We start from the raw sequence: 15,417 nt of genomic DNA, 5'->3' as shown, positions 1-15,417 counted from the left end.
AAGCTATGATTAACCAGATTTGCAGCCAACTATTAAAAATGGTTACAACTAATATCTTCAACCAAGAGGGGGTGAATTTATTCTTTTGCAAAATTTGGATCTTTTTATTTTTCAAAACAATTTTCAAAAACTTCTTTAATCAATTAACAAGATATATGGATGATGCTCAATTAACGTACCTTAACAATCACCAAGATACAAAAAATTCAAAGAAAGAATACATAACACACAAAAATTTTTATATTGGTTCAATTCTACACGAATCTACATCAGTTATCTAGCAACCTTAACTAGATTTTCACCATCAAGAGTTAGGATTACTATATTCACTTACATGACCTACACTGTAGATATATAAAGAACTTGAAAAACCTTTAACATTTACAAACCAGAGTAAAACTACACACAATTACTCTTATCTATTACCAACAAAGTGAAAAGAATACAAAAGAAAAATTACAAAGAAAATACAAGGAAAGAAGTCACCTAATTTGTGAAGATATTATAATTTCACCTAATGCCAAGTAGGAAAGTTTTCAATAATACTTGATCTTGATCTTTCTTGGATGAACAAAGAATTTTGCAATGGTTAATCTCTAAAAACACTCTCTCCCACGTTCTCATGAGTTTGTAATATGAAAAGAACTTTTTCAAAATGAGAAAGGATACATATTTTTAAAGAAAAAGCGACAACTATCCATATTAATTGATTGTGTAAGTTACTTAATCGATTAATACATAGACAAGAACAATGTTACAGTTTTTACTAGATTAATCAATTATCTCTAGGATTAGTCAAATAATACAAAGAAGAAAGACATAGTTTCGGGTCTGCATTAACCTTAATCGACTATGTTATTAATGTAATCAATTAAAAAAATTAGTTTTTACATTTTTTTCCTTTTAAATTTGATTCATTTAGCACCAAAACTAACTCTAATCGATTAAGATGAGATTAAATTGATTTTATGAAGATTCTACCTGACTTTACAATCAATCTAGACACACATATCCTATTATCATATACTTATTCTAAACCATTAATTGCATGTGGACATCATAAAAAATAATAACTTGATCTTCTTTAACATAGTAACAACACTGGAATTTTTATAGTTTTGTGACTGGGCGCTCTGGGAGAGAAATAAAGAAATTAAAAAAAAAAGTAGTTCCAAACACCGGTGGTTTTAAAGCTAATTCCACTAGAAACACTACAAAAAAATATTTTTTACTAACTATATTTTTTTAGCGGTTAAAATAAGCCGCTAGAAATAATTTTACTTTGTGTTAATTTTCCTAACCGCTGGAAATGTTAAAGATAATTTTAAGATGACATCAACCCAAATTCAATTATACTTTCTTCAGAGTGGGAGCACAGTTTCGAAATGAGTGATGATGATGACGCTTCCTCTTTTTTTATCAATGACGATGATGGCGCTTCCTTTTTTTCTCAACGATGATGATGACGACTTCCTTGTCATCCAGAACCGCGCCTTGCGACTTCATCGTCCCGAGCTTCATTGTCACTAATGCGCTTGAGCCCAACCAGTCTTTTTGAGATGGTCGCCGATTACCATGCAGAAGAAGTGCTCAGTTGCAACAGATTAGCACCTCTAGCAAGATTTCGCGTCATTAGGTTTAAGTTTAGGTTTTCGGTTCATATTTTCTCTCTGCCTCAAAACCCTAGGAAACCACGATAGAATTTTAATGGATGGTTGTTAACATGATGCGTGTGGTACTGAATGCTGCTGGTTAGTCGAGATTGGAATTTTGTTGCTCAAGGTTTGTGTTAAATGTATTAATTAACTCGGTAATTATATGAATGTTGTTATCGGTGGTTGTAATGCTTTACATTGAGTGCAGAGAAGTTAGATATCTGAATTGTGTGTTTTTATAAGTATATGGCTAACTTATAGAGCTTTAATTTAATGTGTTGGGACGTTATGCCAAAGATGCCGATTGAAACTCTTAATTGGTGCATTTTGAATTGAAAAGTCATTGTACATGCATTGCTTGGATGCCTAGAGGTGATGGTGCTTTCGTTGTTTTTCATTCTGGTGGTAATTTGTACGTGTATGAGAAGGTAAGTATCAGTTATCAGTAGAGAATCTTATTTTATGGTTCACTTAGAATGTGATATTTCTTATAGTAAATTAAGAAGATATGTAGCTTTTCTTTTTCTTTCCCATTCCAGAACTAAAATGTCTGGTATAGCTTTATTTTTAATGGTAAGTATTATCTTGTAAAGTTGTGAAAAAATACTAATTCACAATACTTTGCTGTTAATATCAATCAATAGATCATAAAACTCCCATGAGTGGAAGTGGTGGATAATTATTCCATTCAGGCTCATCAGTTATTGTGTAGTCTATGACTCTATGCAAAAAACCTGGGTTGAATTTAAGCTTAATTCAACTTTCAGAGAACTGACTCTCATACCATTTTAAGAAGTAGAGTTTGAGTCTAACTCAATTCTACAAAACCAACTTATAAAGTTTTTACTCATTTATATAAATTCGTTTTATCTCTAGTCTGATGTCTCCAACATTTTTTTTATCTTGAAACCGGTTGATATTGTATAGTGAAATAGCAATGGTTGTGAGTGAGACTATATATATATATATAACATGGATTATTGAACAGGTCACGTATCCTAATATGATGGAATTTTTTGAGAATCTTGGAGTAGATGGAATTATCAGACATATCTTTTTCTGTTAGCCTAGATAAAGGCCGTAGCTGCGAATGGGGAAGCAGAACTGGTTTGTCCAGCTTGTTTGCACAGAAAAAGAATGTACAAAATCCTTACTTCTGGCAAATGATTAGGGAAATTCTCAAGTTCAAAGATGATGTCATTAGGCAAGTTCTTACCTACTTCTATTTCCATCTTTCCTTTGATTTTTGATTGCCAGTGAACTGAGGAATAATAAATCATACAAAAATTCACTTCCCTGCATAATTGAATTTGAATTCAACTGCATAAAGATGAAGTTGATAAAAACACTAAGTATACCTTGTTATTGTCCTGAATAACTGAACCCTGATCATTAGTTGGCTTTGTCTTTTCAAATTTTCCAATGCAGCTATCTTGATATGCTTGAGAATAACCCAGATATTGACCGCAATGAGATTCTGGGGGAATTCATCAAGTCAAGGGGTTACTCAGAATTATTTCAGAAAGCCTATCTTGTGAGTTCAATGTTGTTATATGTAGTTTATATATATATATATATATATATATATATATATATATATATATATATATATATATATATATATATATATATATATATATATATGCACATATATATCATTTCTATGCGTAGTGTATATTTATAATATCCAATGCCTTTAGATTCCAATTTGTGGTTTTATCTGGTCCTGCTCTTCTGAAGGAGTTTTGAGCTTCTCTACTTTCTCAGTTCTTTCGTTCTGTCGCAACCACCATCTACTTCAGGTAGTAGCACAATACATACACTTTTTTTCCAGATTTATGTTCAGGAATATAATCTAGTATACAATGTAGCTCTTTGGCAAACCACAATGGCTAACTGTAAGATGACGCTCACAAAATTATGTAAAGAAGGTGCTATTTCTCGATTTTCAAGAACTGTGTCACTTGGGGAGACATTTTCAATGTCTCTCAAGCAAGAGATCTTTCAACTTTGTAAACCAACTTTTGTCACTAACTATTGGTTATAAAAACCAGGTCGAAGAAGAGCTTGAAAGGGAAGGTAGTCACATAATAACTAATCGTGAGGTTCACTTGGTTTCTACGACTGAAAAAGGTCATTGAGTAATCCATTTGTTGCTACTATTTCAATTCCTTCCTCTTTTTGTAATAATAATTATGTAATACTTGCTATTGTGGTGACATGGTTAGAAAAATAATTGCAGGATGTGTTGTGTACTGCAAAGATGGTACTGAAGAAGTGTATGATGGATGCATATTGGCAGTGCATGCACCTGATGCCTTGAGATTATTAGGAGATGAAGCAACATATGATGAGTGAAGAATTCTTGGTGCTTTTCAATATGCTTACAGGTAAAAAAATCCATTCTAATATTTCCAATTGTAGTCGTTATATTTATTAACATTTGAAAGTATTCATCAAATGTATGCATCCAAGCAATCCTTTGCTTTATCATTTTTGTGAATTCAACAGAGTTTACATTGGATAAAAATGTTTAATTACTCAATGTCATAGATTAACATGTTGTCACACCAAAGGATGAAAACATTCCTATGTTCCATTGTGTATATTCTTTTGATCACGTATGTTAATGATAGAAAATGTTAATCTACTAACATAAAGAATCCTTTTGTCATCTATTTTCAAATTAGACCAATTGCAGATTTATTCTTTGATCTGTATTGGCAATGATATTTTTCTTCATCGTGACAAAAATTTAATGCCCCAAAACCCAGCAGCATGGAGCGCATGGAACTTTCTTGGAAGTAACAACAATAAAGTATGTGTCACATACTGGCTCAATATTCTTCAAGTTGGTAATTTTTCTTATAAATGCATTGACCATAACTGAATTGCGTTATGTTATTCTAACTAAAGTGAGTAATGAAGAAACTTGTTTGTTGATCTTCATTCTAATTTGCAGAATATTAAAGAAACAAGTCTACCCTTTTTTGTAACTCTAAATCCTGATCATACACCAGAAAATACCTTGCTTAAATGGTCAACTGGTCATCCAGTGCCATCAGTTGCTGCATTCAAAGCCTCCTTACAGCTAGACCATATTCAAGGGAAAAGAAAAATTTGGTTTTTAGGGGCTTACCAAGGTACACTACACTTCAAGCTTCCATAAATTCACTTATGCCTACTAAATTTCCATTATTTTTAGAACCAATGTTAGATTGAGGAATTTATATGTACTTCATATATATCAGTGATCTAAACATACACATATATGTGCTTTTCAGGTAATGGATTTCATGAAGATGGATTTAAGGTAGTTAAAGTTGAGTTCATAATGAAAGTCGAAATATAGTCTTAACTGAAAAATATTTCTTTCAAGAGTCTCCTTAATTGGAAATTTTTAAGGCGATCAATTTTCTTGCACATTGTTGTCACTAATCCGTTGAAGTGAAAGAAAAGAACTTAACTGTAAGATTATTCTTCAGGCTGGCATGATTGGAGCTCATGGCATTCTTGGAAAACACTATGCCCTTCAAACCAACCCAAAACACACGGTACCTTCTTGGAAGGAACTGAGAGCACGCATTTTTGTGACTAGATTCCTGAGTTGCTATGTCAATACTAGTTGTTTAACTTGAGTTTACTTCTTACTTGTAAATTGGAAAGATAAACAAAATTTGAAGCAGGGTGATTCCAAAAACATTTGGAATTGCTACTCATGAAAAACAATAGTAATCATTTAGTCTGATATAATGATCTTAGCATAATTTTTACCAATAGTAAAAACTGTCAAGGGATTCTGCAAGAACCATATCCAGGTAATTTACAGAGCCAAAGAGGTTGTATTTGGGATTATTTCACTTAGATGAAGATTTTAGGGTTATTGATTGAAGTGTAAGCTTGTTTTACAATAATGTCTCTCTATTTATCACCGATATACTATATATCTATTGGTTATATTATATATCATATAGTATTCATACCATATGTATTAGCTCTGCATGATAATATACTATCATCATTTGTAACGAAAACTGAAAGAAATTTATTTATGCAGATGATGTCTTAAGGAAAGGATGTGCTTTTGTAGAGATGTGAAATTGATGAACCAACAGTATGTGAATAGGAAAATACTTCAAATTTAAATGCATGTGGCCTTTTTTTCTTATGTTGATTAAACACTATCTAGTGTTTATAGACATATATATAGGAAGGGAAGTTATCATTTCATTTCGTTAGCTTGTATCAAGTTCTTCAATCACACTTTATAGTTATCCTCTTGTATAGGTTAGATAGCAACATGATTATCTTACAATAGTTGTAAAGTACACATTATATACTATATATATCAGAACGACCCTTTGTGTGATTATCTTTATTTTTTAGTTAGTTTTATATAAGGAAAATTTGATTCATGTGTGAAAGATCTATCCAAATTTGATAGCAGCAACAATGTTATAAAATGAGAATCTCAAATGGTCATGTGGTTGGTTATCCCTTTATGTATGGACTTATAGTGAAAAGAGATTAAAAAATTTCTAAAAAGGAATGCTTGAAAGATGAGCTTAAATGTATCTGATTTATGTTATCTGTTTTGTGGCGGTTTTTAACCGTCAAAAGATGATATATTTTGTAGCGATTTTTAACTATAAAAAATGTGATATATATTTTGTGTCGGTTTTTAACCATCAAAATATGATAAAATATTAAAAAATAGAAGTAAATTTTGTAGGATCGCTAGTCTATTTCATTTTTGACAATAATATCAGCAGTTAGATTTTTCTTGTCAAAATCTATTTTTGATATGTGTAATTTTGACTGTATTTTAAACCGTTAGAAATTTCATTTGTGATGGTTTTTGACCGCTAAAATTTGTAATTTTAATTATCACAAATGTTCACTTTTTTTGTAGTGAAAGAATGAAATGGTAATGTCGCCGAGCGATTGCATATGTTCATTATAAAAGCTCAATGTTTTATTATTTAGCCTTTTTCGTTTTAGTTGTTGACAATTAGAAAGCTACCAAGTAGTCGTGGAAAAGTATATATTCAAACACATAAAAGGAAAGATGGATCATTTGTAAGTAATGTAGCATAATCTATAGCAATAAGTTCTTATTGTAGAAGAAATTTTGTTTCAAGTGTTATGATTTTAATATTAAATTTTTTATAATTGATGTTATAATTATTACATGTCTCTAGGAACAAATTGAACTGGTTTGAGTCAAAGCGTTGTTGATAAATCTGAAGTAACTCCTCGTGATGCCCTTGGTGAAGTGTTTGTTCCAAAGCACTCTAGGAAAGTGTGGTGCATGTTTAGGAGTTGTTCCTAGTACCATTAGTACCACATTCAAGAATACTATACTTCATTCTTCTTATTTTATCTCTTCTTCATCTAATTCTCTTCCATGTCCATCTTCTAAGCAATGACAAGCAAGTGTAACAATTTAGAATATAAATTTAAGGCTTACACCATAATCAAGGAAGGAGACATCTCTAATTAGCTTGTTTTTTCTTTTCAAAAATTGTAAGTATAAATGAGAAAAACATGAATATTTGTGTGAACTTATTTTTTATGTAAATTCTTTTATTTGAGAATATAGATTTATTTCTTTGATCAAGAAATATACTATTAACAATCTTGGTTAGCTAACAAAAATGTGCATTATTATTAGTTTGGAAAGCAAACTCTTGTATCCAAACATTTTTTAGATTTATTTGTGTTACGTTTTCTTAAAGAGTCTATTTGAAGAATAATCATGTGAATAGAAGCTACATATAAGACTAGTGAAAATTAATTAATTAATTAATTAAATAATTAATAAATGCAGGTAGAAAGAGTCTTTATGGTATTAATTATTGTTTGATGTGACATGGAAAAGAACTAGCTCAAATGGTTGAGAGTACTTTGATTGTGCGAAAGAAGCTTGTACTGATTGGAGTGTATCCCAAAACATGAGTTGGTTGAATTGGTTGTGCATTTGACTTGATAATTGATGGGTTGTGGGTTCAAACTTGGTTGAGAAAGAAACTATAGCTACACTTTATTTTTTTAAGTGTAGTTTTGGAAGGAATATGGGAGGGCAAAAGTAAACCTAGAAGGGGCAGCCAAGAGGGGCATCCTATAATAATCCTTAAATGAGAGGAGAGTAAAAATTGGAGTGAGAGGCTGAATTGGGTGTGCAAGGACTCCCTATTTCCGAATTTCGTATAATGAGGCTTTTTGGAATTGGATGGGTATTGTTGATTAAATCTCGAGTTTTGGTAGTTCAATGGTTATATAACATGTTTTAAGTGTTGCTTGACATTATTCTCACGTTTGGTAATGATTTGAGTGAGGTTCTAGTTTAGTTTGGTGCATTGTGTGCGTAAACACACTCGAAACCCTGCAAGTCTCGCCCAAGCGAGTCCACCTCGCCTAAGCGAGAGTTGTAGAGTCTCGTGTTTGGTTATGGATTCGCGTTTCTCGCCTAGGCGACCAGGGACAAGGTTGAGCGACTTGGTCTCTCGCTCAGGCGAGAGACACTCGCCCAAGCATGGTCGCAAGGAAACTTGTGCATAATTGAGCGCGACTCCTCCTTCAGGAGAGGGATTTTGGTATGTGAGCGACCTATACTCTCGCTTAGGCGAGGGTGGCTCGCCTAAGCGAGGTTTAGTTGAGGTCTGATGTAGTATGCGTCAGATTCTCGTTCAGGCGAGGTGTTATGCATTTTTGGGCAAATATGTGACTCGCTCAGGTGAGATGAGCTCGCCTAAGCGAGATGGTGTTATGCGTCCACTGTTTCAGGCTCCCTCAGGCGAGATGATTCAGCTTAGGCGAGATTAATGAGCTCGCTTGGGCGAAGGTACATGGCTTAAGCGAGAATGGGTAGAAGCCAAGCTTATATACACTGTTTGGATTGATTGGCTTGATACTTCTTAAGTGTAGTGATTATATGCTTGTGTTTGCGGTGTTTGGGCTTGAAGGATTAAGTCCAATAGGGGTTTGGGATGTGCTTGGGTGGATGGACGCATGATGGGCATGAAACTGGTTGAGTTCCCGTCGGCTGCTAATGGACGAGGTGTCCTTAGTATGGTGATTACATGCGTCGGGCGCACGATGGGCAAGGAACTGCTATGTTCCCGTTGGCTGCTATTGGGCGAGGAGTCCATAGTATGGTGATTGCGTGCGTGCCATGGTCCCAGCGAAAGAGGCTTGGATGTTTTACTACAGACGAGGAGTTTGTAAGGCAGGACTATGAGCAGGATAGGCGCATAGGGTTGGACCACGAATGGGTTAGTTTCGTGGGAGTACAGTGAAGTCCCAAGACCTAGTTCATGTATATGACTCATGAAGGACTATGAGATCATGGATGGGTAAATTGAAAACAATGAAATGCTTAGTTATGTTATTTTTGGGATGAGTGGCATATTTATTTCATGTATATATCTATATATTGTGCATAGCTCACCCTATTTGTGTGTGTGTCGCGATGATCGAATAACTTGTTATCCGGGAGCAGATGATTTGACCGGGTCTCCTTGGACCGAGGCCAAACAGCCAACGTCCAACCACTTTTTGGCTTCGGGTCTTACTGGATCGAGGCCTATACCACCATTTGGCACCGGTTTTGGGCGAACCGGGGCCTATACCCCTTTTTGGCTTCGGGTATTTGGAGAACTGAGGCCTAAAACTTGGCTGAAATTGTAAAAAGGCCACCGCGCCATTATATGCTTCGGTTCCTAACCAACCAAGGCATATAAGGCGAAGTAAAATGAGAATTCTGCACTAGTGCATATATCTCAGTAAAAGTCATTCCCTTCTAATATCATTCTTTATTTAATTTAGACAAATTAAAATAATAAAATAATAATAATAATAATAATAATAATTATTATTATTATATTTATTAGTCTTTGTGGCAAATCTTCTAATGGCACTAAATATTTTTTTCATGTTTCTAAAATTTTGGGAATGGAAAAATATGTTTTTGTCCCTCAAGTTTGACTTTAATCTAAAAATGATCCCTGGTCGAAACTTTGTCACTGTTTAATCCATGTACTTTAAAAATCATTGTTTTTAGTCCCTATTTTTGGACAGCGTGCCACATGTTATTTAATTATTTTTATATAAAAAAAAACTAGCGTCGGCCTAGCCGACGCTTTTCACAAGTTTGGCCCCTACACATGCTTTTGATCTCTGAAGTTTGAAATTAATTTGAAAATGGTTCATGGTTGATACTTGATCACTATTTGGCCCTACACATGCAAAATCATTGTTAAAATATAATAATACTACTACTATTAATGATAATAACATTATATAATAATAATAATATTATATAATTGTTAACAATAATATTATCATATATTAATAATAACTAATAATATTAATATATCAATAATATTATTAATAATATTAATATTATTATTATTATTATTATATAATCTTATTAATTACTAATATTACTAATATTAAAAAAATATTAATAATAATAATATTATTATTAATAATATATATAATAATAATTATTATTATATTATTAATAATAATATTATTATTAATTATTATTAGTATTATTACTGATATATTAATATTATTAATAATTATTATTATTGTTATAATTATATAATAATAATAATACTATTAATAATTATATATTATTATTATTAGTATAATATTATTATCATATAATTATTATTCAATGTGTAGGGACTAAACAATGACCACGTTTCAATTAGGGACCATTTCAAAATTAAGCTCAAACTTCAGGGACCAAAAACATATTTTTGTGAAAAGCGTCAGCTAAACTGACACTAGTTTTTTTAATATAAAAAATTAAATCACACGTAGCACGCCGTTTGTTATTTTTAACGCCGTCCAAAAATAGGGACTAAAAACAATAATTTTGAAAGTACAGAGACTACACAGTAACCAAGTTTCGACCAAGAACCATTTCCAAATTTGGGTCAAACTTGATGGATCAAAAACATATTTTTCCCTTTTGGGAATGTGAAGCAAGAGACAAACAAGATTTCGGTTATTGAACATAAAGAGACTTGTGTAATAATACTTAGGAGATGATATGTATATTTGAACTTACGTTTGTAAAGTGAATTTACTTGAGAATTTTAAATTTTTAAAAATTAACTTTCTAAATGTTTAAAATTTTACTTTACAAAGCTATCATTTGACTTGTAGAAACTTGTTCGATAAATATTTTCCTATAAGCATTCGAAGAGGTCTTTAATTTAACTTAACTTAAATTCTTTTGCTATTTTTTTGGGCTAAATAAAACATTCCTTCTTTATACATTATAAAATGTTTGTTACTCAACAAGTTTGAAATGCACTAATTTTCCACACTAATGACTTTAAGAAAAAAAAAAAAAAGTAGTGTGTGTGTGTGTTTTATTGGGACAACCATAATCAACACCACGAAATGCTCATCAATTTTATTCTTGTATTTTCAGTTTAACTAATTCAAATATATAGTTTCATCACTAAGATTCATTTGAAGAATGATCGATTTTAAGCTAAGAGGTACAAAAACCACATTGTTGTAAACAAAAAAGTAAATCAATTATAATTCCAATAAACATAGGAACTTCACACACCCATCACATACCCTTCTATAATTATTTTTTTCTTTCCAGTGAATTTCAATTATAACATTAAGTAGGAACAGACAAACTTCTAGCATACATATTCTTAAGTGTGTTATCGTTCATCATATTAATAAAAAATAACGTTATGTAGTTCATCGTTGTATACCTCCCAAGATGATTGCAATGAGCTTGTTTTCTCATGTCTGAAACAAGTTTTCATTTGCCACATCTAATGCTTCCGGAGCTCCTCCACCGTCGCTTCTCTAGATGTTTCAGCCACATAAGTTCCATTGAATACATATATGTATCTTATATAGTTGATGCTATTAAGGAAATGGTTTTCAAAGTGCTATGAAAATTTTACCTTGTAAAAGTCAACAGCAACATAATTAGGCCATCGATTACCTGCAGCTATGAAGCACATGTTCATCATGGTAATCAAAGGAGAAGAGTTATCCCTACACGCTTCCCTAGAACTTTGGACATTCCGAAAGTAGTTCATCAAGACCAATGACTTTGTTGTTGTGTTCATCGGAAATGATTCAGCTCGATTTGAACAAGAACCTCCCTTCATGCCATCATGTCCATCTACAATTATTATCACAACTTGTATAAATTATCAGACCCATTTAATTATAGATTTTGACCCTCAAAGAATGGTATGAAACTCACAGTGATTTTCGACAACATAGTTCCACACGAACGCAATTCTTTGGTAATCCTCCTTAGTAGCATTTGAAGTGAACACAATTAACCGATGATTCCTGCGTATCATTTCCTTGACCGTTGGCCAATCACCACCGTTTTTGGGCATTTTCGAAACCGGAAACCAGAATTTCCTCAGCCCAGCTGCATTAAACACTTTATTCACACCATTTGGTGATGTTACATGATCCTCAATGAAAATGGTGATGATTTGTGTTGGGTGTGTTGCAAGGAATGCCCTGATCTCTTTTAGAACATGAATGGCAGGTTGCTGTTAAATTGTACCTCGTATTTCAAAATTATAGGACCCTTAAGAATGTCAAACAAAGACATGTTTAAGCATTACCAAATCAAACAAAACTATAACGTTGCAGAGTGTGGTGATTTAGAAATTTCTACAAATGCCTTACAAAAGCTGTATATCTTGAGCACATCCCTTGACATAGCCAAATGTCATCTTTGTAATCATTCATGTCCAACATCAATCCTCTTACACCATTCTGCGACAACATAAAATGTCCGACAAATACTATGAGCACATGCAGTTGTCTTGAGAATCTGAAACGATAATCATTATTGTTTCTGACATTTACTTAACATACCTTGAGTTGATCTGTAATGGAATCTTCTTGGTTCATGATGGCCAAAAGTGGAAAACCGATGCTTGAATTCACTCCCCTCCATGCAAATGAGTTATGAGTTGTAAGCCATGAGTATTGGTTGAATGGAAGATCCTTCACCTATATACATCATTCACCATACTCATAATTATACAAAATTTATTGAGATGTAGAAGACACGTTGATGAACATGGTAAGGGCTAATAAGGACCCTTAAAATAGGACTTATAGTTTGAATTCGTGTACACCGATTTTTCGAGTTGCATTCTATGCACTGCAATCCAATGTCACAGTCATTAATGTCTCGAGAACATGTTTCTCCCACCTATTAAAACAAGTTTCACACAACAACAAAACCAAATTAAAATGATGTCTGAATTAGCTATTGTATTGGTCCAAATCTCATAAATTATAAATTAAAATTTGCTTAAATATGTTTTTACTCTTAAAAATTTAAAATTTAAGTAAATATAATATTAGTAACTAATATTTTTGTAGAAACCAATTTCTTAATTAATTAAAGACTAATTTAGAAATCAATTTTTTGGTAGCAAAAATCTTAGTAACTAATGTTTAATGAGCAATTTCCTTTGGTAGCTCACATCTTGGTAGATAAATTTTAGAAATTAATTTAGAAACTAATTATAATTTTTTATTTGTAATAGTAACTATTTTAATAACTAATATTTTTTATTTTATTAATTGTTAACGAGACATTTTCTTATTGTGTCTAGGTCAATCTTATTATTACATGTGTGTGACTTATAGTTAACGTATGTAAAAGACTTGAAATATGCTAAATAATTTATTTTCTTAGAAGGTAAGATTCATCATGTATAGAAAGAAATCTAACCTTAGTGACATCATATAAGGAAGTGTAATACGATATAACTGCTTAGATACTATATGAAAAACGCTATTTGGTTTAGCAGAATTTTGAACAGCATGAAGAAAAATCATGGAATAGTCCTCAACTATGATTTTTGTGACAATATCCTTTATAGCTATTATCAATAACCATGATTTTCATAAATCACTAGAAGCATAGATATATTTCATTTTATCACAGATAAGGTGAAGGAAGAGATTGGGCCAAGGTTTTAAAAATAACTGTAAACCTTCCTGTGAAACTTGTTTTTCAAATAAATTTTTATATTTTTCAACTTTGTAAGAATTTGTATGAAAATATGAAGTACTAGGAGAATATATTGTAGTTACCATGAGAACAATGTAGCAAGCAAATACAAGACTTGTGCTGATCAAAGTAGCGATGAGAAGGTAGTTCTGCAAAAGAACAAAGATGAAAGTGTGAATATAAAGCAATATGCAGAGCAGAAACTTAACAATGCATCTACCTCCATTATTTCCTATTCTATGCATTACTTACACAACCAACCAATTCATATATATATTTATTGGAAATGAAACTTCATATATTTGAATGGCTACATATTTTAATCATATTTCGGTCGTCGATCCATTAATTGTCTAAAACAGTTCCAAAGGGTTATGAAATTTAGATTAACTTAGGAATGCTTTGGTCTTATGACATATCAAAAGTATGTTGTAAAAATTTAAAATACTTGTACAAACAATAATGTCATGATGATGACCCAAGAATAAAAAGAAAAAAATGAAAATGACTACAAAATGAGCATTATTCAACTATTATCATATGACAGATAGGCTAGTATAGTAAGATGTTCCTCTCACGGGAATAAAAAACAAAAAATAAAAGTTGTTTATGCAATTGTTCCTAACTCGATTATGTAGAATATACTATAATTAAAAATGAATTATTATATATCACCTATATATATGAAAAAAAAAAAGCTCTGAAAAATCTTGTTTGTTGTAGTGATGTGTTTATGTATTTATATATGTTTTATATTCATGTCTTTCTTTTCAGAACAAATATTAAAATTGAAAGAAAATAAAAAAAGAAGTGTTTTTCTATCTTCTACATGCGTTTAAATAATACAATATTCATCTGTGTAGAATGTTCACTGTAAGGCTCCCTTTTTATTTCTGCTTTCTTTTAAGGGCTGCCCTACAGTAATGGGCCTAAAGGCCGGCCCATGAGATAAAAGCCTTTCATGTTGTCCTAATTCCACACTCTCTTTCACTTTCAGAAACATAGCCGTCATCTTCCCCTGTGCGCCAAAAATACGCTCTGCTAGGGTTAGGTTCCTGCCGTCTTCAAGCTAGTTCGAAGTTGTTTCCTATTCCATGTAAGTACTGTGGCTAGCCCATACTCGTCTCTATTGTTCATTTCGTTCTTTTCCCAGCTAGGGTTCCAAGTGACCCATATCGCGCTTCTGTTCCGCTATCTTTTCAGCTCTTCCGTTCGTTCCTTGAGCTGCTGTGCTCGTGCGTTCGGTATTGAGGGCGTGTCGGGTCGTTTTGCTAGCTTATTTCCAGGTAAGGGAAGCTAGACCCTCTTCGTGTGGTGTATTTTGACTTGTATCGTTGTGGTTTGTGGATTCCTTGAAATTGTGTACTGCTATGGGTGTTTGGACTGGCTGGAAATCTCTGTTGGGTGTGTATAGGTGTTGTGCAGGTGCGAACAGTGGCGGACATTGATAGTCTCGCCCAGGCAAGATGTGCAGGGGCTCGCCTAAGGCTTCCTGCGCGAGTGGTCGCCCAGGCGACCAGAGTGTGATTTTGAGCGAGCAGACAACTCGTCCAGGCGAGAGGGGTCTCGCCTAAGCGAGATCCCGCGTTGTTGCTGTTCCTGTTTTGTGCCCTCGTCTAGGTGGAGGGGGAACTCGCCTGAGCGAGACTGTCTCGCCTGAGCGAGACCCCTCAGCCTGAGTGAGGTGCTGGGCGAGACAACGCTGTGTTTGGACGT

General features: G+C 32.9%; 1 protein-coding gene and 1 pseudogene across 2 annotated transcripts; one reads left to right on the top strand and one right to left on the bottom strand.

Annotated features, from left to right (window-relative positions):
* Positions 1-1,300: 1,300 nt before the first annotated feature.
* On the top strand, positions 1,301-5,599 carry LOC114178630 (uncharacterized; annotated as a pseudogene). The gene is made up of 10 exons (XR_014994023.1): positions 1,301-2,859; positions 3,084-3,189; positions 3,356-3,457; positions 3,527-3,586; positions 3,710-3,788; positions 3,898-4,045; positions 4,383-4,506; positions 4,618-4,798; positions 4,940-4,968; positions 5,141-5,599. The product of XR_014994023.1 is annotated as an uncharacterized LOC114178630 (transcript).
* A 5,695-nt stretch (positions 5,600-11,294) lies between these two features.
* On the bottom strand, positions 11,295-13,927 carry LOC114175210 (PI-PLC X domain-containing protein At5g67130-like). Its single transcript, XM_028059973.2, has 8 exons — positions 13,922-13,927; positions 13,785-13,850; positions 12,778-12,891; positions 12,549-12,686; positions 12,357-12,446; positions 11,914-12,217; positions 11,606-11,829; positions 11,295-11,504 (listed from the first exon to the last, which is right to left on the bottom strand). Exons 1-8 carry the CDS (start codon positions 13,925-13,927, stop codon positions 11,439-11,441), a joined length of 1,008 nt encoding a protein of 335 aa, XP_027915774.1. The 3' UTR covers positions 11,295-11,438.
* Between the last annotated feature and the right edge of the window lie 1,490 nt (positions 13,928-15,417).

Source organism: Vigna unguiculata, chromosome 3 (genome assembly GCF_037176805.1).
Source record: "Vigna unguiculata cultivar grain cowpea cultivar isolate G323 ecotype 2 chromosome 3, ASM3717680v1, whole genome shotgun sequence".
In the NCBI taxonomy this organism is placed as follows: domain Eukaryota; kingdom Viridiplantae; phylum Streptophyta; class Magnoliopsida; order Fabales; family Fabaceae; genus Vigna; species Vigna unguiculata.
The sequence above is the reverse complement of the archived record's forward strand: the minus strand, read 5'-3'. Positions and strand labels throughout refer to the sequence as shown.

Excerpts from the sequence above, each read along its gene's own strand:
- LOC114175210 (XM_028059973.2), bottom strand. Across the intron at positions 12,218-12,356 it reads GCTCAAGATATACAGCTTTT|CAACCTGCCATTCATGTTCT; the intron begins GTAAGGCATTTG and ends ACAATTTAACAG. Across the intron at positions 11,505-11,605 it reads TTGCTGTTGACTTTTACAAG|AGAAGCGACGGTGGAGGAGC; the intron begins GTAAAATTTTCA and ends TGAAACATCTAG.